We start from the raw sequence: 22,772 nt of genomic DNA, 5'->3' as shown, positions 1-22,772 counted from the left end.
AACCCTGTGTTTAATCACTATGCCGTATCAATCTGTAAAGCAATCAGCACGTAGAGAATGTGACATTAGAATGATTGATTACTTATGAAAACTCTCCCCACCTACTGCCCCAAGTTCTGGTTAAATCACCCTGGAAAACACGTCTCCTATAGGGGAATAAGAAGGAAGAGAGGCCAGTCTCCACCCCGAGAGTCACAGAAGACATCCGGGCACCTGGAACGCTGCCTTAGGAGGTCTCCTTTGGTTCTCACCTCAGCCTGGGCTGCAGCGGGAGGCTGGCCCTGCCCTTCCTGGTCAGATGCCCCTCCGAGACCCTTCCATAGCACCTGGGCATATGACCTCATTGGATTTAGCACTCCAAGTTGTGCTGATCGGTTTGGACCCGTGTCTTCCTCACTAATCTGTGAGTATCTTCATAACCTCCATGCTTGGCAAAATGCCTGGAGTGTAGATTTCTCACTGAATCTTTGCTGAACCCTTTCTTCCTCCACATTAAACCAGACCCTCTATCAGAGCTACTCTTTTCTCCTCCACTCCCTTCTACACACAAATAATCTCCAACCCACACAGCAAATTGTAGGGGAGAAGGCAATCTGTGTGGAGAAAGTAGCTTGTTTTCGAAGCACTTGTGTGTTTAGAGAAGATTTAAAATCAACGCAAATACCGCGTGGTACCTATTAGTACGCTTTCCCACAAGGCATTTCTAAACCTGAGGAAACTATACTGTGCTAAGTAGCCTTTCGTATTTTCATCCAGGCGGAGTATAGTTAAAATGAATGCCATGGGTAACCTGGACAGGAAGAGAAGCATCCAAAATCTGAATCCTCCAAAAGGAACAGAAGTGAGGAAGGTAAATTAATCCACTCACCTTCTACCTCCTCTCTTCTGTATGAACTTCAGGTTGTTTCTTAGCAACAACTGGTAACAATTACTCCTTTCCTTTCTTCCCTAATAACTACTTGCCAACCCTCATTTTTTTTCTCCCCAATTACCAAAGCCGGAGGCCCAAGTAGTATTTCTAGTTTGGCAACCTTTGGGGCAATTTTGGTAGCCAATAAATCCTCTGGAGTGAGAGAAACCTGGAACTTTTGCCTGAGGTTTAAATTGGTATTGGGGGTGAAGTCAACCGGAGGGCTGGCAGGTTCAGGAGGCAGTCAAAGATCAGAACGTAGGTTTGGCAGTGAAACACGCCCAGGTTCAAACCCAAGCCCTACACTAGCTGCTGAACTTGGACAAATTCAGTTTCCCTATTTATAAAATGGAAATATCACTAGATCGACTTCATGAGTCGTTATCAGGATTAAATGAGTGAATTCACATAAAGCCCTTTGAAAAATGTCTGAAGATAGAAAAACCCAATAAATGTTAGCTCTGATTATTACTATGGATTTACGTAATCTATAAGCAAGGAGGCTGGTGAATGACTTCAGTCACTATCTATAAGTGACGTGCTATGTGTGAAGGTACTGTGTTAAGTCCCAGAGACACAATTTTCATTTCTTTATTCAGCAAATATAACTAAGCTCTGGACAGGAATAATAGGTTGAGGAGATTATACTGTCTAGCATACTGTTGAGTTGCTTCACACCTTGAAATCTTCCTTCCTCAATGTTTCAGCTTTATTTAGGGATTAATAGATAATTAATTAATTACTTACTTAATTAAAATCATCATGAATAGAAAGGATGTGATTTGCAAAATTTTGCTTTACTACAGAAGTTTATTTTCTCCATAAACCTCAGGATGTTAATTTTGTACAGTTGAGAATTTTTGTTTTCCAAGCACTGTGGTCTTCAGGGAAGTATACTACTCCTTATGGATTAACTTAAGAGTTTTGACATTTTTTTAAAAAGTAATCCCTATGTCCAATGTGGGGCTCAAACTCATAACCTCGAGGTCAAGGGTCACATGCTCTGCCGACTGAGCCACACAGCCAGGCACCTGAAGAGTTTTGACATTCTTGAGTGAGAATACCACCCAAGTCTGTGAGGACCATGGATTTTTGGCCGTACAAAGCAGCAAGAGGTATGGACTTTGGGGTCAGAGACACCTGACTCTACTCTTCCACTTAAATAATGTGTTCACTCTTCTGAACCTCGGTTTCCTTCTCTGTAAAAAAAACTAATAATATCTCCATTTTGGAGGATGTTGGAAGGCTTAAAATTCATTCATTCATTCAACAACTATTTCTTTATTGAACACGTACTACACACCAGACATTCTTCTGGGTACAGAGACTACAAAAGTAACACAAAACATGCAAGAATCCTCATCCTCATAGTGTTTACGTTGTAATAGGATAAAATGTGGTGAAAAAGTAAGTTAGCTTATATAAAATAAAACGCTTCAAAAATTAATTCTTGGAGCACCTGGGTGGCTCAGTCAGTTAAATGTCCTACTTGATTATGGCTCAGGTCATGATCTCTCCATGAGTTTGAGCCCCACGTCAGGGCTCTGCACTGACAGTGGGGAGCCTGCTTGGGATTCTCTCTGTCTCCCTCGCTCCCTGCTCCTCCCCCACTCTCTCTCAAAAATAAACAAAAATTTTTAAAAATAAATAATAAAAATCAATTCTTGTATCAATGTAAGCAATGCTCATGTCACTAACAGAAGGCATAAGAAGAATTTAACAGTGGCAGAGCAGAAATTCAAATTAGAATCTGCAGTTATGTACCGAAGATATTCTGAACAAGGAAAATAACATAGAAATGAGTTCATTGCTAGGGAAAAGATTTTCAAATTACCTTTTATTAGGTAATCTTAAAACAGCTGTTTGGGTATAAAATACGTATGTACAATTTTCTAAGCACGTAAATAAAAAGCAGCAGTTTAGTATGTCTGCTTGAATTCATACTCCTCAAAACCTTACCAAAACATTTATTATAAAAATCAGTAAAATTGCTTAACACGTCCTAAAAATTTTCAGGTGTGTGTACATAAACATTTTCAAGCTTGCTTTACAAAAAAAGAGTGCAATTTCTAATCCATGTGTTCATAGTGACTTTCCAAAGTAGTTCAAAGGGGGGAAGAAAGAAAGTAGCATTGCCTTGTAATACAGCATTAATTAATACTGACTTACCCTGGGACATTCAGGAAAGATCCTTAGTTATCACATATGGTAAAAATATTTAACAATTAACACTCCACTTCTATGAATAAAACGTAGAAAATAAGATTTTATTTTCTTAGACTAACTTGTTACCATGAAAAACTGCATTCATTCTGCAGATACTGACACCTCACATTATTACTTTAAAAACAGCTGCGATACTTGAAATTCAAAAAGAAACCCACGAGACATCTTCTCCTCCCAATACATTCACTGAATGCAGATTTAAATGACACATCTCATTTTGATTGTGCCCTTCCATTTGCATACTTTAAAGTGACTGCAATATAGTATATTTGTATTTCTAACTGGAACCAAAATTAAGATGAATGATCTACGCAAAATCAATAGCCTGTATTTCTGTAACAGTTGTCATACGCAAAAAGGAAAAAAAAACCCAAAAACCAAAAACAAAAACACCAAAAAGCCCTGAGTCAGTATTTTTTGCAAAAGTAATGAAAAAGAATACTGTGCTGTGAAGTCGTTTTATAATTCACAAAATGGTTAAGACTGTCCGGTATTTATTTGTTTTGTGTTCATTTTGATTGAAGAGAGGTATGGCTCTTGTTTAGCTCATCCAATTCAGATCATTTCTTAAAACTCAATTTCATTTAAATCCTCAGAATATCCTGATGACTGCTGGGTCATATCTTCCATTTCTGTCAGGAAAGACAAATAGAAAATAGACAAAAATAGTTTTCTCTGTTTTTGTTATAGAAAAATTCTTAATTTGCATTCTTATGATTTGAGACTATTGCAAAATCCCTTTTCAATCAAGAGGATATAATTGGGGAAAATATGGTTACCTGAACAGGGTCCTGCTTGAAATTTAACATCATCAATGGCAATATCACTTCTTATTGACACTCCCCGAATGGCTTCAAAAATTACCTGAAAAGTAATGAGGTCTGAATTTAGAAATGGAGTCATCTTGGAGTACCTGGGTGGCTCGGTCGGTTAAGCATCCTACTTCGGTTCAGGTCATGTTCTTGCGGTTCGTGAGTTTGAGCCCCGCATCAGGCTCTGTGCTGACAGCTCAGAGCCTGGAGCCTGTTTCAGATTCTGTGTCTCCCCACCACCCCCGCCCCCCTGCCTCTCTCCCACTCATACTCTGTCTCTCTCTCAAAAATAAATAAACATTAAAAAACATTTTAGAAATGAAGTCATCTTGATAAAACAATACTCGTCAGGGGAAGATCCATGTTGCGTGGGTCTTTTCCTTTAAGGAAAAGACTACAAAATCACAAATTCAAATTTAGGTACAAAAGAGAGTACTCATTTGGAATTTTAAAGATATGCACAATAAATTACTAGAGTCTTGGAGATTTAGGTTGCTTCTGAGATCTCTTTAGGCCATTAACCAGAAATGCTTACCTAGAAATGCTTCTTGGTGGTGACCTAGTTTCTCTTTCCCACCTCGAATATTCTAGACCCAGCACTCACAGGGCCTATGAAAGTCATAGGCCCAGAGGTTTAAGTTTTCTTAGGCTCTCTATAAATCTATGGTGATATATAATCACTAAGTTTACCAAAAAGGCAACGGTTCGCTTATTGTGTTAAATACCATAACATCCAAGAATAGCCCAGGAGGAGAGAACCAGTTTCATAACTTCAGATCCTGAGAAGAAAATAACTGATCAAATATTCAGGTTCTAGGGAAAATAGCTTACATTACCAGCTCGAACGCTGCCCCAACAATGGTTAATAAACCACTGAATACTCCAGGGAGGCTTGTGGGTAATGAAAATTATCCAGAAGACACATTTGGTCTACTCACTTTATGAGCAAATGACTCCCCCTTGGACTAGTTTATGATTTAAATTAAATCAAAGAATATAAAGTGGATAATTAATAAGCATATGAAACTATCTTAAAATTAATGACTCAAAGAAGCTTTAATGACAGATATGGGCAAAATAATATTATTAAAAATTCTAAGGACACAATCCCAAACAAGAATACAAATAAATGGTTAGAAGGGGAAAAAAATGTCCTCTAATACATGTAGATAGGAGGATATATGAGTGCAGTTAATAACCATTTTGGTTTTCTGGACATCAATAAAATCTGGTTTTTGACCACCAAGTCTACAACGAAAGTATAATAAACAAATTACCTGATGGAATTATATCCTGAAGAGTCTGTGGTTGGGCCAAATACTTGATTTCATACAACCTTTTCCTCTGAATTTCCTTACTACCTGAGTGGTAACTATTTTATACCATTATGATTTTTCCCTTGTCCTATATATACACATTCTATTAGTAAATAATTGTGGTTATTTAAGAATTAGATAAAAATTTATTTTTTTCCTTCAATTTAAGTGTACTATTTTTCCAAATGTCTACTAAGTCGTTAGGACATAAATACTAAGTTGTTTGGCTGCAACTACTTAATAAATGAAACTCTTAGGTATTACTTTTGGTCTAGGAACACCAGGAAAAACATTAATGAGACTAAGCATACCATGAACAAGAAAATTTGGAAACGTGGTCCTAAATGAGTACCTAGCACATAATAATCCTTACTAAATGTTAGGCATATAACGAACACTATGAATGATATAAATATTTCGATGAGCTAAGAATTTGTCTAACACATTCTTTCTTTCAATGGCATCAAAATAAAAGAACCCAGGGAGGAAAGAAGAGAGAGCACAGGAGGAAATGTTAAGCAAGGAATCCAAAGGAAATAAAATCACGTTGTGTTTTCGATCAATAGCAAGTCAGGTACAGCTTAGCACTTAGGAAGGAGCATGATTAAAAGGTTGCCACTTGGTGCATTTCGCCTACAAGGATGGTAGGATGATTGGAATGTCATCTGGAGGCCACCCACTCACCTCCCCTAGAGGATGAGTCTCAAACAAACAGTGGCAGTAGGACACCACTCTGAAAGCCATCCACACCTGCCCACCGCCACCAGTGATGCACGCATCTACTCCTCCAGCCTTGTTCTTTTTTCTGAACTTCAGTCTCATCACCTATGCTCACCTGACATGCCCACGTGGATGTCTGACACAGAAAACTAAGCGTGTCTGAAAAACTCACTTGTTAATTTCCCTCCCATGCGCACTGCCTTCGCACCTCCAGATGTGCTCCACCGAAAGCCTTCCTCAACTCAGGAAATGGTAACTCCATTCTACTGGTTACTCAGGCCAAAACTCAAGGCGGCATCTTGATGCCTCTTTCTCTCAAGCCCCACATTCCACATGTAAGAAGTCCTGTGGGCTTCTGATGCATCTCACCCCTGCCACTCACTCTTTCTGCCAGCACCACTGCAGTAGCCCCCAAAGTCTCCTTGTCCCCTACAGTCTATTCTCCACATAGTGGCTGGAGTGATCATTTAAAAACATAAACCCAGATCACATTACCTTAAAGCCATCTGATGGTTCCTCATTGCTTCTGGAATAAATTTCAAACTCAACCATGATGTCCAAAGCCTTTCACAATTATGCCCTGATACTTCTTTGATCTCAGTACCTGTTTGGCTTGACCTATTCTTTTCCATAGCACTTACTATTATTAATTAAAAAAAAATTTTTTTTTTTTTTTTGAGAGACAGAGCACGAGCAGGGGAGGAGCAGAAGGAGAGGGAGACACAGAATCTGAAACAGGTTCCAGGCTCTAAGCTGTCAGCACAGAGCCAGATGCAGGGCTCAAACTCGTGAACTGAGAGATCATGACCTGAGCTGAAGTCGGACACTTAACCGACTGAACCTCCCAGGTGCCCCCCACCATAGCATTTATTATAATGTACTTGATAGTACATTATATATCTTTGGTTTACTTTTCCTTTTTTTAAAAAAATTTTTTTGAATATTTTTATTTATTTTTGAAGGAGAGAGAGACAGAGCATGAGCAGGGGAGGAGCAGAGAGAGAGGGAGACACAGAATTCGAAGCAGGTTCCAGGCTCCGAGCTGTCAGCACAGAGCCCGACGTGGGGCCTGAACCCACAAACTGTGAGATCATGACCTGAGCCGAAGCCGGACGCTCAACCGACTGAGCCACCCAGGTGCCCCTGATTTACTTTTTCTACCTCTCCCCGACTAGAATGTCAACTCTAAAAGAAGAGGAGCTTTACGTGTTATGTTCATTGCTGCATCCTCAGCACTTAGAATAGCCAGCAGTCAACAAATATTTACTAAAATGAGATATTTTGGCCTCATACTCTAGGAACTCAGTCTGGATGCCAATGTAACTATTGAGAATACCAGGGTTGCCATGGTGATATAAATTAGAGACCAGAGATATTTGGGAGGGAATATATTTTTAGAAACAATAATATATTTTTATACTTTGGGATTTTAAAATTTATAAAACCCTTTCACATACATAACCTCACTGACCCTCTAACTCTGGTGATGTCAGCATGGCGGGAATTATTACCCCATTTTGAAAATGTACGAACACTCTCAGGGAGGATGAGATTTCCCCAAGATCACCCAGGGCTTATGACACCCAGGGGAATGAGTTTATTTTGGAACTGATTTTCTTCTTTCTCTTTTGAGTGGTGTTCCTGGAAACAAATTGTAATAAATTCATGACTTGATCAACATACTGATGAAGAGAGAGAGTGTGGAACCGTGGCTTAGGGATACACACTTGGGGACCAGTCAGATCTGGGCCTGAATTCTCACACTGTCAGTTACCAGCTGGACATTGAGTTTCTCCTTCTGTCAAGAGGAGCTACAAGATCAACAGGAAGAACTTACGTATAGCTCCTAGTGCTGTAAGTGCCTGGCACGTAAAAGATGGCCAATTTATTCATGTGGATGTGTCTGTGTTTTATTAGACACTAAGATGTTTTGGAGAAACTAGCTTCAGCCTGGTCTCCAGATAGTCATTTGGGATTCCTGAGGGAATCACTAAATCCAGAAGGAAATTCCTCAGGGCAGATTCATATCTGTTCCATTCTAAGACAAAGGGAATGGTCTGGAGTCTTGGTTCTTACAAAGTTGTGAGCTAAAACTCTCCCAGGCCAGGAGTGCCTGGGTGGCTCAATTGGTTAAGCGTTGGACTCTTGACTTCAGCTCAGGTCATGATCTCACAGTTTGTGAGTCTGAACCCTGAGTTGGGCTCTGTGTTGATAATGTGGAGCCTGCTTGGGACAGTCTGCCTCCCCCTCTCTCTGCCCCTCCCTCCTCACAAAATAAATGAAAATAAACTTTAAAAAACCTCTCAGGCCATTCTGCACCCTTTGAATTTGAATACCCCACGAGGGTAGAGGGTAGATACCAATAGATGCCTAATTACTTCTGGGATCAAAAACCATTTCAAACAACCAGCTACCCAGCAAGTCTAGCATATTCAAGGCCTTGTACTCCACTCCCTGGGATTAGACGCTGAGAAGTCACCTGTTCCCCAGAGGTCTAGTGCATTAGCACCCTTCGGGAATCACAAAAACATCAACGCTCGGGCTGCACTTGACTCAGAACCACTTGCTCTGGGATAGAGATGCTTTGTCTTTAGTGTGCATCTGAATCATCAGGAGGGCTTGTTAAAACACAGATTTCTGGACCCCTCCCCCAGAGTATCTGGTTCAGTAGTTCTGAAGTGTGGCCCGAGAGTGTGCATTTTCGGTCAATGTCATTTGAGGTGGGTTTGCACTTCAAGCATTGCTGCTGGTCTCAGGACCACACTTGGAGAACATCCGAACAGGGTAGAAGTAGGGGTGCCCGGATAGCTGAACGAAATTAATCCACCATCTCAGAATGATGATCAGTTATATTATTAAGCTCCTGAATGATCTGCTTTTCTTCCGTAGCGGACATTAAAGCACCATCCAAATCATTTCTGGAGCTATCTGTTATTCTTTCCTAAATCTCTAGACAGGTTTATCCATGCCAGGATAATGGGCCACCCCCAAATAATGGCTCATTTGCCCTCAGTCACTTGTTCTTTAGCAACACAGCACCCTCGATGGCCCTGCAACCTGGCCCCCTGAACTTCTGCAATTCCTTCCCGTTTAGATCCACAGGAAATTCAGGGTGTTTGTGCGATGGTATAAAATAAAGCCCTTATTCTGAACACCTCTTCCAGGAAGATTTGGGCTTAGACCAAACAAGCCAGTGGTTAAAGCAGAGGGGTGCTGGTCCAAGAGGTTGATCAGTCAGAAGCAAGGATGAAGAGAAAGCAGGGCTTTTAGTAGAAGGTCACAGCTGAGAATTCTACAGAGCAATTCCAGGAATGTCAGGGTCCGAAGGTTATCTTCCCAGAGCCTTCTGGAGCTTTGGCTCATGGTAGGCAGGGAAGTCAGTAGCTGTCAGGAGGGCCTGCTCACCTCTAGACCAGATGGGCTGCTCAGCCTCACCCACTGGCATTTGAAAGGCTCTTTCCTGTCACTGCCTACAGTCTCTCATAGTCTAGATGCTGTGGGATGGAGGTCTCCTACAGCACACGAGAAAACCCAGGGCAAGACTCAGGAATTGGGACCGGGACTCAGTTTCTTCTAAACCCATGCAGACAGAGGCTTAATAATTGACTGCGGACCATGCACTCTTAAATAGAGGCTTGCAACCAAAGCCCTCGTGTGTGGGTAATGACGAGGGAAAGACGCAGCTGGAAAATACTAATTAGGTAATACCATGTTTAGAAGAAAAGGAGACTGTTTGGGAGACGTGCGGGACGCAGAGAATACACTTGACATTCAGAATGTGCCAAGACAAAAATAGCTACCCTTTCATCATTGAGTTGCAAAAATCACTTGATGCGTAAATACCCAAAGCTTTTTCTCGCCGCCTAATCTCCCATTCACTGCTTAGATTTAATCAATAGAGACTAATTATGTTTACTTTTAAACATGTACTGTCTTTATCTATGACCCTGAAAACAGAACAGAACATTCTCTTTGGTAGCAAGAAAAAGACAGAACATCAGAAGCTCACAGGAACATTTGCTCTCACTTCGTTCTTCTCCCCTTTGGCTTACCTGGTGCTGGGACTCACAACTGTATTCGATCAGCGCCCGTAGCCAGGAAATGCTCTGTTCGCCTCTTCTTCGCCATAAGAGGGACTCTTCACTATCGCCTGCCCTTTTCAAATAAACACTCAGCAGGCCAGTCCCTGCTCCATACATGTGGTAGAAAAAGGTCAAGCAGTGTTTTCCGGTGACTCCTCTCAGAGGCCAGGACAAGAGATGTGCTTTTTGTCCATACACCATGTGGGAGGCCTCGATGTACATGTAGTACCCTGGAGAGCAAATATAAAACCAGGTATTATTATTATTATTTTAATATGAAATTTATTGTCAAATTGGTTTCCATACAACACCCAGTGCTCATCCCAACAGGTGCCCTCCTCAATACCCATCACCCACCCACCCCTCCCTCCCACCCCCCATAAACCCTCAGTTTGTTCTCAGTTTTTAAAAGTCTTTTATGGTTTGGCTCCCTCCCTCTCTAACCACTTTTTTTTTTTTTTCTTCCTTCCCCTCCCCCACAATCTTCTGTTAAGTTTCTCAGGATCTGCATAGGAGTGAAAACATAAGGTATCTGTCCTTCTCTGTATGACTTATTTCACTTAGCATAACACTCTCCAGTTCCATCCACGTTGCTACAAAAGGCCATTATTTCATTCTTTCTCGTTGCCACGTAGTATTCCATTGTGTATATAAACCACAATTTCTTTTTCCATTCATCAGTTGATGGACATTTAGGCTCTTTTCATAATTTGGCTATTGTTGAAAGTGCTGCTGTAAACATTAGGGTACAAGTGCCCCTATGCATCAGCACTCCTGTATCCCTTGGGTAAATTCCTAGCAGTGCTACTCCTGGGTCATAGGGTAGGTCTATTTTTAATTTTTTGAAGAACCTCCACACTGTAAAACCAGGTATTATTATAAAAACCATGGGGTGCCTGGGTGGCATAGTCAGTTAAGCGTCAGACTTCAGCTCAGATCAAGACCTCGCAGTTCACAAGTTAGAGCCCTGCATCGGGCTCTGTGCTGACAGCTCAGAGTCCCGGAGCCTGCTTCAGATCCTGTGTCTCCTTCTCTCTCTGCCCCTCCCTGCTCACTCTTTGTCTCTCTCCCTCTCTCAAAAATTAATAAACATTAAAAAGATGTTGTTTTTGGGGCGCCTGGGTGGCGCAGTCGGTTAAGCGTCCGACTTCAGCCAGGTCACGATCTCATGGTCCGTGAGTTCGGGCCCCGCGTCGGGCTCTGGGCTGATGGCTCGGAGCCTGGAGCCTGTTTCCGATTCTGTGTCTCCCTCTCTCTCTGCCCCTACCCCGTTCATGCTCTGTCTCTCTCTGTCCCAAAAAAAAATAAATAAACGTTGAAAAAAAAATAAAAAAAAAAAAAGATGTTTTTTAAGAAAGAACAACAACCACCACAAGGTATCTTTCCTGCTTTCTCTTTTGAGTAGCGTTTCTGGAAACAAACTGGAATAAACGCATGACCTGACCACCGTACTGATGAAGGGTTTTATAATTTGGGGGAGAATGTGTAATCCAAGAGGAATACATATGCTACAAAATGTGACCCGTCAAAATATTCTTTTTTCATTTAGTAATTTAAAATTCAGTTTTGTATAGAGGATATAGTTAATGTTATTACTATAATACTAGTATTATGCCACTGAAATGGTGATTACCATAGAGAATTTATCCTACTGATTCATGGATAACGTTCTGGAGCTTCCAGACATTGGTTTAGGGGAGAGAGCATGGATTTTGTAGTCCGGTAGGTCTGGGTTCAAGTCTTGATTCTAAGATTTGATCCTGGACCAAGGGATTATCGTCTCTGAACCTACATTCATCATTTTGAAATAAGGATTAAAACTCCCTTTATAAATATTTACATATATTATAATTATATATATATAATATAACTATAATGTTAATTACATAACATTTCCATTTTCCTTTCTTAATTTTAATTTCTTTTTAATTTGCTGGTTTCAGACAGAAACAAGATTTGTCTGCACATTAATAAAACAAGGGTGTGCTCGAACCAGCTTCCACTGGCTCCCAAGTCCACTGTGTGACTTTTGCGGGTGGGTCCAAATGACTTCATGCTGGTGGTCTGAAATGGGATGATGGATGTCCCACTTATCCCACAGAAACTGGACATAGCTACAAATCAGCCACAGCCCCCAACAGAGCTAGTTAATGTCAGATAATTACCATCCAGCTACTGAAATAAAGCAATATATGAAGAGTAACTCGTAGATAAATGCACTAGTGATATAATTCTGTATCCCTGAGACTCATTTTATTTTTTTTTAAGTTTATTTATTTATTTTGACAGAGAGAGAGAAAGAGAGAGAGACAGCAAGCAGGGGAGAGACAGAGAAAGAGGGAGAGAATCCCAAGCAGGCTCTGCACTGTCAGCACAGAGCCGGGTGCGGGGCTCGAACTCACGAACCATGAGATCATAACCTGAGCCAAAATGAAGAGTCGGACACTCAACCGACTGAGGCACCCAGGCACCCTGGCATGCATTTTTATTGTCTTCTTGGCCAATATCGATTTTCTTATGTACGTGATGTAAAACATAATCTTTACATGGTGTTATGTCTGTTATTATTTCATGCAGAAATTAATGGCCACATTGAGGGTAAAAAGAAAGAGAATGCAAATAACACATGCAAACGAAATGGTTTCTAGGCATCTTTCTTTACAATTTGACATTCAATCAATTAGCTCTAGTCACTTCCCAAAATGAAGGGCTTGAAATATTCCAGCCAGAATTGATCAGAAATATCTCCATCTGTGCGTCTTCAGGGCATTCCTCCTTTCCCTCTCTGCCACTTCCACAGACACAGAGCCAAGAAGTCCCACAGGCTAGGAAACCGGTGGGTAGAAAGAGTTCCGCTTAGGTGCGTCCGATCAGATTGTATGCCCCGTGCAACCCTTTTCCCCAGGGTTCCACTCACTAAAGGTGTCGCCCTGCAAAACTGTGCCATCAGAGTCACAGGATGCGGCCTTCATCAACCGGTCATCCCCATGATCTCCTTTAAAATATTAGAGGGGCACCTGGGAGGCTCAGTCGGTTGAGCGTCTGACTTCGGCTCAGGTCATGATCTCATGGTTAGTGGGTTCGGGCTCTGTGCTGACAGCTCAGGGCCTGGAGCCTGCTTTGGATTCTGTGCCTCCCTCTCTCTCTGCTCCTCCCTTGCTCACACTCTGTCTCTCTCTCAAAAATAAATAAAGACTTAAAAATATTTTTAAGTATTAGAAATGATACATCCAGTGTTTCTGGAGTGTTGACCAATGACGTCCTCATCCCGAAACCGACCATCAGTATTCAGTCCTTGTCATTCTTGTCTCCTCCACGGCACTGAACATAATACATCACTGCTGCCTCCCAGAAGTACTTTCTGAACTTGGTTTCCAGGACACTGGACTCTTCTGGTTTTTCTCCCACTTCACTGGCCACCCTGTTGCTGGTCCACCCTTTCTACTCTGACCTCTTGCCCTGGGAGTGCTCCAAGCCCCAGGTCTGGAACTGCACTATTCTTACTGATTACTGACTCATTGGGTGATCTCAGCTTGTCTCATGGCTATAAAAAATTTTTTTAATGTTTATTTATTTTTGAGACAGAGAGAGACAGAGCATGAGCGGGGGAGGGGCAGGGAGAGAGGGAGACCCAGAATCCGAAGCAGGCTCCAGGCTCTGAGCTGCCAGCCCAGAGCTGGATGTGGGGCTCGAACCCACAAGCTGTGAGATCATGACCTGAGCCGAAGTTGGAGGCTCAACCGACTGAGCCGCCCAGGCGCCCCTCGTCTTGTGGCTTTTAATGCTACATACGTTGTATCACAAATTTAAATTTCCAACCCCTTTGCTGAAACCCAGATGTGTTTATTCAAACTGCCTAACGGACACCTCCCTTTATTGTCAAGTGGACGTCTCCAGCGGAACACCTTCAGAACTCAGCTCCTAACAGCTTTACCCTAAAACCTACTGCATCCTTTCTGGTTGGCCAGGTTCCAAACCTGGAAGTCCTGCACCCACCCCTATTCTCCTCACATCTCACATCCAGGCTATCAGGAGCTCCTGTCAGCTCTACCTTCAAAATAGGACGGACTCTAGTCATTTCTCTTCTCATGACCTCCGTTGCTACCTCCTGGTCCGAGCTGCTGTTAGTTCTCACTTGGATTAATCCAACACTTTACCTGTGAGTCCGCCTGTGTCTACCCTTGTTCTCTACAATCTAATCTCAACATAGTACCCATAATGAACAAACGCTAAATCTTCCCACTCCTTTGCTCAAAACGTTCCATTGGTTCACCATTTCCCTCAGAGTAGATGCCGAGGGCCTGGGAATGGCTTTTAGGGCCCTATAATCTCCTATCCATTCTCTTACCTCTTATTTCTACCACCTTCCTCTCCTACTGCCTCTCTCCTTACTCATTCTGTGTTGTGTGGCCACACTGGTCTGTTTACCGTTCCTGGAATATAGTCGGTATGCTACTGCCTCAGGGCCTTTGCATGTGCTAATGCCTCTGCCTGGAATGGCTTTCCCTCCATTTAATCTCAGGTCTCACTTTATCATTTCTAAGTCTTTGCTCAGATATTTCCTTTTCCACTGGTCCCATTCTGACTACACTATTTCAAACTTCAACCTGCCTCTGGTACTCATTTCCTACACTCTATTATTTCCATAGCATTTAATTGCCTCTTAACATACTGTACTTTTTTTTTTTTTTTTTTTGTCCATCTCCCTTCCCTAGAACATACAAAGGCAGAGACATTTTCCTGTTCATTGCTATGCCTCCAGCTCCTAGAGCAGTGCATGGAACGTAGTATATACTCAGTAAGTATTTGATGAATGAACAAATGAATGCATTTTCTTCAGCAGCTCTAACCCACAAACCAGTTGGGCCAAGGCCAAACTATATGTCCAGTTTTGTGAGGGGCTTGGCAATGAGACATGCACTTGACCAGGACGCTCCAAGGCAAAAGTAAAACAAATACAAGTTTTGATAAAATTAAAGTGATATCAAAGCAAATATTCTCAAACTAGTTCCATGTCATCCAATGTATTTTTTTAAACCAAACACACACACACACACACACACACACACACACACACACAGATCATTTTTGTACATTGTTACCTTCATTTTTTTCACTGGCAAGAAAATTGCTATGTAAGAATACTGGGGTTTTTGCATTTTCAGCAATGAAAGGAACTTCTATAATTCTTTTCTTTAGCATTTCTAACTTAAGCGAGGCTGGATGAACCAAAATACAGATCTACATCACCCTAATAGAAGGATGTATTTCATTGAATTCCATTAAGAATGAGGCCAAAACATGAAAATGACCATGGTTTGTCACCTAGCTATGCACAAAGGCATCCCATGCTATCCTATACATAAATTAATGGCATAGTGCCCTGAAATCCTACCTTAATACATGTTTAACCTCAACAACATTTCCTCCAAAAAAAAATAAGAAAATCAAAGAAAAAGAACTTTTGTATCTGGCTTTGGGCTCTCAGAAGGCCCATTTGAATCTGAAGTGAAGGACCTTGGTGAAAGATGAGCCACCCAGTGAGGGAGGGGAGGGAGGCTACTCTGAAGGACACTGTCTTTGGGAAAATGGAAAGTGGAGACTGGGCTCTGAGACACGACATCTTTGCAGGATGGAAAGGAAGCGACGGGTCCGTCATGAGTGTGAAATGACCTAAGAAGCACCTTCCCTCTAGTGATGACAGTGTCTGTCCTACTGATAGCAGTAGGAGTCCCGAGCAGAATTAGTCTGAGGTCCTGGAGGGAGGGAAACCTCTAATCATCTCCAGGATTAAATTAAATTCTTTCTTCTTGGGATACAAAGCACTAGCCATTTAGCCTCCAGTGGGTGAAGCATTACTCTGGAAATGCCTTCAGCTCATGCACCTCTGGGTCTCAGATATTAGGCTGAAACCATTACCCCAGGTCTCCGGTTCCGGAGATCTTTGTGTTTCGGGCCATAAAGTATGAAAGGAAATCTCCCAGGCTTTTGAGCTGTGTAATCATCTCACTTTTGGAAGAGAGACGTAACATCCAGGGGAACGTAGGTACAATGCCCTGTGTCTTTCTGGGACGCTGACACCAGTCTATTTTTCTTGAGTAACGTCGGTCTTTCCAAAAATCCTTGATACGGTTTCTATTGTTAAGTACATATATCCCATACACGTATATTCCATAATGTAATACCCATGTAAACCAATCTAGATCAACATCTATACTACAATGTCACCATATTTGCCAACTGATCAGAATCTGTCTCTCTGATGCACAATTATTCCTCTTGATTCCAAATATGTTTTTTTTTTTTTTTGACTTGCATGAGACATTTCCTTTCCCCAGAAAAGATCAGAGCTTCATTGAGAGCCAGTCTGTCTCACATGTGTTTGGAAAGCAGAGAAAAGCCCCATGTGTTGACAAGCTTTGCCACATTATAACTCCAAATGCTGTCTGTTTCAGGGAACAAAAGCTCTGGATGGGAGCCAGGAAGCCCCAGTGCTGAAACCTCAGACCCGCTCACGTGTTCCTACACATGAAGGATTTCAATCTGTGGAAGGGAGTATTAAGTGAAATCACTTTCTCTCCGTGGGTCCTTGTTTAACATTCAAGACGGGGTTCCAGTGGGTCTACTGGGAGATCGGGGTCCCACCTGTTCTTTGTGAGGCAACTGTGATGTGTTGAGATACACCCCGGATTCATAATCTGGAACGGTGAGGCAGCTGTTCCTTCGTTCCTGGTGTCTGCCCCCTTTCACCAGGGCTGGGAACGAGCTCGAGTGGCCTGTACGAGCCACGTAGAATGAACAGCTAAGCTGCATTCATTAAGCTGACGAGGATTTTTAACAATCGGGGAAAAAAAAGACATCAGTACTTTGGGCAGAACAACAGTTAAATGTGTCTCCCTAAAATTGTTGTTTTACGATACCTTCCGAATGATTTTTAAAGCTTGCCATAAATGGATAGTTATTGTTTAATGGGTATAGAGTTTCAGTTTGGGGAAAGGAGTTCTGGAGACGGAGGGCGGAGACGGCAGCACAGCTGTGTGAATGTACTTACTGCCACTTAACTATAAACTTACAAATGATTAAAGTGGTAAATTCTGTGTGATGTAAATATTATCAATTTTTAACAAAAGCTTGCCAAGAAGCTTTCTGTGTGTAAGTAGGACCTGACAACATCAGAAACTAGAGTGATAAGATCAATTATAAAAAGATTGAAGGACATTGGAGATTTTGATATTTTGGAGCTAATTTCTCAGATAGTTACAGACTAGCTGGGTATCATTCTCACGTGTCTGGATATCAGCTACTACAATTCTTTTTTTTTTTTTTTTAAGAGAGAGAGGGAGAGAGACAGAGTGTGAGCAGGGGAGGGGCAGAGAGAGGGAGACACAGAATCGGAAGCAGGCTCCAGGCTCTGAGCTGTCAGCACAGAGCCCGACACAGGGCTCAAAGTCTTGAACTGCGAGATCATGACCTGAGCGAAATTAGATGCTTAACCGACTGCCCCTCAGCTACTATAATTCTTAAAAGACAAGGACTTGAATACGACTGCTAGTAAATTTTAGCTCTATAAATAACACATTAAATATATAGTTGTGATTTTCTTTTGTCTGACAGCATAACTTTATAAATACAGACCATTTGGTATTTTAATGCACTCTTGAGATATGTGTGTGTGTGTGTGTGTGTGTGTGTGTATTATTGTGTGTGTGAAGATATATATATAGATAGATAGTTTTTTTTTTAATAGGCTTGATACCCTGCATATGTTAAACTCATAACCCTGAGATCAAGACCTGAGATGAAATCAAGAGTCAGACGCTTACCTGACTGAGCCACCTAGGCACCCCCACTCTTGATATTTCTATCACACAAGAGGGAGTATTCTTAGAAATGAAGAAGACTTCTGCCTTAATTACCAGAAACATGGAAGACTTACTGAAACAGTCAACAATGTCACAAAAGAAATGGATGGTGTCTCTCCCTCTGGAAATTGTTAAGAAAATGATGAATAGTTGCTTTTCTACAATGTAGGTGTGGGGAGGAGGGCCTGAAGGACTTTTAATCTACTCACTGGTAGACTCCAGAAGCTAGGAGTTACAGGTGAAGGCATTTTCTCACTAAACTAGATAGTTATCTACTGATTTACTTATCCCTCTGTCTTTGGGCCACAAAATCCCTCTAAACCTAGGGCAACTAAAGCAATTGTTTAGAAGCATTGTGACAGCATGGCATCATATAAATGTTAATAAAACTGCAATAAACAATAAAATCCTGTGATCTTTAAAACTTATCTTTATTGTCTTGCAAAAAAGAAGCATTTCCGTCCGAAAAGACAAATCCAGGAGTCTGTCCCTTCTCCATGCACGTCTAGGTTCATCTTTCACAAATGCCTGTGTTATTTTATTAATTAAGGAGTCAAGTTGTGGGGCTGGTGGATTTTTTTATTTTTGTTTTTTGTTTTTTTGTCTTTGTTGTTGTTCTGCTATAATGACTTGTTCTACTATGTGACTGACTTAAACACTGGGCATTTTCCCAAACTTTAGTCATACAAATACCAACTTCATGATTTTATTTTGTCTGCCCACATACCTACAGCACTTAACGTTCTTCTTCAAATGCCACTTTTACTACATAAATCGACTTATTCAAATAGGAAGCCACATTAGGATGAAAACAAACAAACAAAAAATACTATCAATCTGTGAAATAATGGTTTTGATGGACTGGTTATATATTTTTATTATACATGGATATTAGTATCAAATTAAAAACTATTCATCCACATACCACTTAAGTTACCCAGTGGTAGTTTGGAAAACATTGGTTCAAGGTCTACCAAACGTTCCGGTTTCTACTAAGTCATTTTATCTGTAACCACAGGCCATGATTTTCTATTCATAAAAGCACAGATGAGGCAGAACAATGAATCCAAGAAAGTATTCCCAGAGAAGAACAGCACATTTTATAAAAGTTTCACTAATTGTAAAAAATAACAACACCATTCATGTCAGTGGAGCTGATACAGTATCAAGGCTTTTCACAAATATAATCTCAATTAATCATCACAGCAACCCTAAGAGAGTAGTGGGACATCCTTTGTTATCTTTATTTCACATATGGGTAAAATGAGGCTCAGAGAATGCCTGTGATCACGCCCCGGGCTATGCAGGGAGCAAGTGGCAGAGCTAGCTCATTGTGCATCCATTGGTCTTTCTGAAAGGGCGGGCCTAAGCCGGCCAACTCCGTCTTGTTCTGTGTCCTTCACCTTGACCACGCCTCCTCCCCTTGAGTAACCTCCCGCTCACCTGCCTAACAGGACTCGGACCCTTCCCCAGCCAATCGGCTGAGGCCACAGCCATTACCTCACCAACTGCCCCTAGGCCCCAATAAAACCTTTGTCCTCTTGAAACTCGCTCTCTCTCCCCGGTATCTCACCGCTGCGTCGGTCAGGTAGGAGACTGAGCTCGAGCTAGCTCGAATAAAGGCTCTTTTGCTTTTACATCGGACTCGGCTCCCTAGTGGTCTTTGGGGATCACGAATTCTGGGCATAACACTTTCCACTAGACTACACCACGCTACACCCTGGATTGTGGAAACCTTGCATGGCAAGTTAGTGAGTCAGGAACTACAGCTCCCTTGCTATGTACGATGAAGTGTTAAGTCTAATAAACACAATAAACTGGCATGTCCACATTGTGCCTTTTGTCAGCTTCTCTTCTCACTTAATGGACCCATATTTTCTGTCCGTCTAATCCAGTTGTCTATAAACAGTTTTGTATGCCTTTCCTCTTTCCATTTTCTTCTTGTGTGTGTTCTTCCAACTGTAAATTGATAGGCTTTAAGGAAGGATGGGAAGCGAAAAGGTAGAACGCAGTCTACAAGTACAGGTATATCCTCTGAAAGTCCCAGAATGCACTGCATTCAAAAAGGATTCTGCTATCACCTACACCAAACCAATACCCTCCAGTCATCAAGGAGAAAGACACTGTGCTGCTGGTCCAGAGTCTGAACATATTATTTCACTAATGTCTAGGACAGAAAGTTCTGCCATTTTTACATACTTCCATTATTTTACTGCCTGTATTATCAAAAGACACATGGCAAATATTGTTAGGACTAAATGCAAAAATAGCAGTAAATCAACAAAGCAGGCAATAAGAGATCTTTCTGGATGTAATTCCATTATTGTTTAAATCCTACATCTACTCACACACAGGTTTGCTGTTGCTATCCTAGGATCCAAGCAGATAATAACTAAAACTCCCTTGAGTGGGTTTCAGTGTTTTAATATTTAAAATGACTATGTTGCCTTAGGATCTAGAAGATCCTATCTACCTTCAGCATCCTATAAATCTATGAACTGTTATTAATTTGTTGAGTCAACTAAAATTTTCTTATTCTTTCAGACCATATTCTCTTCTGGAGAGAAATTCCAGAGACATTCATCTAAGCAATATTACATTTACTATAAAAATAACTTTTTAATAAAAAATATGAGGTGATTGTTAAGTGGTTTCCATGATAATTAAATAAAAGATTTTCGGACTACTTTAGTACTGTGTCGGTTGTCTCCAATATTTACTACACGAGATTGAGAGTTATAAAGGGAAAGAAGTAGAAAATTACAGTCTCTCAAGCAGTTTATAGCCAAAGGCAATATAAATGTAAATTTTAATATTCTCCTCCTACTACCCCTCATCAAAGAACAGAACACCGTATGATAACATAATCTCAGATACAGCAAGACCTTGGGTAGAACAGGCCAGAGACACAAAGATCTCATTCAAAACACTATGCTTGGTTAGTGTGCAAGAGAAGAGCAAATGCCTTCAAATTTCTAGTATAATAATAATTCATAAATAAATGATGCCAAAACATAAAATGCCAGAGACATCCTCTTGTGGATAGGTTGAGCAATTTGTAGCAGACCTACACTCCTGCTGAGAAGAAGCGGAAAAACAATGGATAAAAACTATCTATTTTAGAAAACACCTGTTTTGAAACCACGAGAGAGTTTCCCAAACAGCAAGCACTTGAGGGTGCCAAGGTCCCAGGAAAAGGAGAAGGTCAGTGAAGCGAGTTCAACATTCTTCCCGCTGCTGTTCCTATTGGGGCATTTGCCTGTTCAGTTTAGAATCCAAGCAGGGAGCAGCGAAAATGAGGCAGAGAAACCATTGGAACCCCCTGCACTGGGAAGATACTAACTGGAGTTCAGGGTTGCCGAGGCAGTAAGAGCTTCCTTCAGAGCCAAGTTGTGTGCAAAGAGAGAGGCACAGAACAGTGAGCCCACCACTTGGCAATCTTCCCTTGAGGCTTGTGCTGAACGCTTAAGCAGTAGAGGGCAAGAAGGGCCTCTGGCCAAGAAGCCAAATGCAGAACAAAGTTTTCAGCAATCTCACCAGCTGAAGAGATAAAAAATTAAAGTTTAGGACGTACTGAAGAGGAGGGCCCTTAATAACCCCCCAGGGCATGCTCTCAGAGAATATACCCTAGGGGGAGGGGAGAATGGAGAGGGTGGTCTCGCAAAGCAATACCTGCTCAAGTCAGCCCAGTTCCGATGGGACTGAGGTGACCTGCTCGTCTCAAGTTGTCTATTTGAGAACAGGCTGAATCTTCTCTGGAGGAAAAAAACTTCATCACCAAGGATTCTATCATTCTTCATTCCCAATGTCCAGTATTCAGTGAAAACACCAGAGATTTCAAGAAACTGGGCCAAAGTGGGGGGAAAAACAGACAAGAGAAACAGGGCCACAGGTGACCCAGCTATAGCACGATCACTTTTAAGAGGTGTAAAATAACTATGCTTAGTAACTTAATAATTTGAGCATTTATATTATGTCCAGGAAATAGATTAAGATGAAGAAGTTCATGAAAGAACTTGAGTCTCTTAAAGAGAAACAGGCTGGAGGAGGGATGTGGACTACATACATGTGGGATACAATACAGAGTAAGGACCTCTTGAAAATGTGTTTCCCTATAAAAGCAATGAGAACACTGGAAAAAAACTGTCAAACCAACTTCTTCAGAACTCTGGAAATTAACTAAAGGCATATAGCAATCTAAGAGTGTTCAAGAAAAATGACAATCTTGCAAAGAAAGATGAGCCTTTAACCTGCCCTAATCCCGTCTTAATCTCTCCTATTCCTACTCCTACTCCTACTCCGAGACATAATTGAAAACCGAGAGCTTTACAACTAAAGTATCCATAAAAAGCATCAGCCTACAGTCATTCTGCAAGGGGCAGAACTGGTCCGGAGCTCCCTAAAGCCCTGTCCCCAGAAAATTATCATTATTTGACCTATTTGGCAACTCACTGAAAAGTTCCATTCTCAGGGCTTCTCTCATTTAATTTGACTGAGGTAGAGCTTACTTTGTGTGAACAGCCTTATCTCCAGGGGCTTTTGTCAAAAGCAATCAGTTAAATGATTGTTTAACATTACAACTGCCTTAGGTGATATTAACAATTGAAGCTAACAAAAGACTGACCCAAAATTGTTAAGAATAAAAAGTAGGTCCTGGGATATCTGGTGGGGGAGGGGGTTGCTTTGCAAAACTCCAAAATCTCCAAAATATTTCTGGCAATCTCCATGGCTTCTCAGAAGTTCCCATAGGATCAAGGAACAGTTGGACACAATAGTGGCCAAGTTCATGATGCATCCTTGTATCAGCTTTCCCTGGTTCCTTGCTTTGCTGCCTTTGCCCCACA

The 22,772-nt window shown here is 41.4% G+C and overlaps 1 protein-coding gene across 1 annotated transcript in view; it reads right to left on the bottom strand.

The window, feature by feature from the left end:
- Positions 1-2,588: 2,588 nt before the first annotated feature.
- The window catches only part of MAMDC2 (MAM domain containing 2), a 149,546-nt gene continuing 129,362 nt past the window's right edge, over positions 2,589-22,772 (bottom strand). Inside the window, exons 12-14 of the mRNA XM_047101943.1 lie at positions 10,037-10,296; positions 3,916-4,000; positions 2,589-3,768 (exon numbers count right to left, since the gene is read on the bottom strand). Coding sequence (XP_046957899.1) covers positions 3,704-3,768; positions 3,916-4,000; positions 10,037-10,296 — 410 coding nt within the window. The 3' untranslated portion in view covers positions 2,589-3,703. The remainder of the gene's footprint in view (positions 3,769-3,915; positions 4,001-10,036; positions 10,297-22,772) is intronic.

This window comes from Lynx rufus, unplaced genomic scaffold (assembly GCF_022079265.1).
Source record: "Lynx rufus isolate CCGP_SWC_20201006 ecotype Redwood Valley unplaced genomic scaffold, mLynRuf1.p SCAF_10, whole genome shotgun sequence".
Taxonomy (NCBI): Eukaryota; Metazoa; Chordata; class Mammalia; order Carnivora; family Felidae; genus Lynx; species Lynx rufus.
Note: the sequence above shows the minus strand (reverse complement) of the source record. Positions and strands in the feature narration are given on the sequence as shown.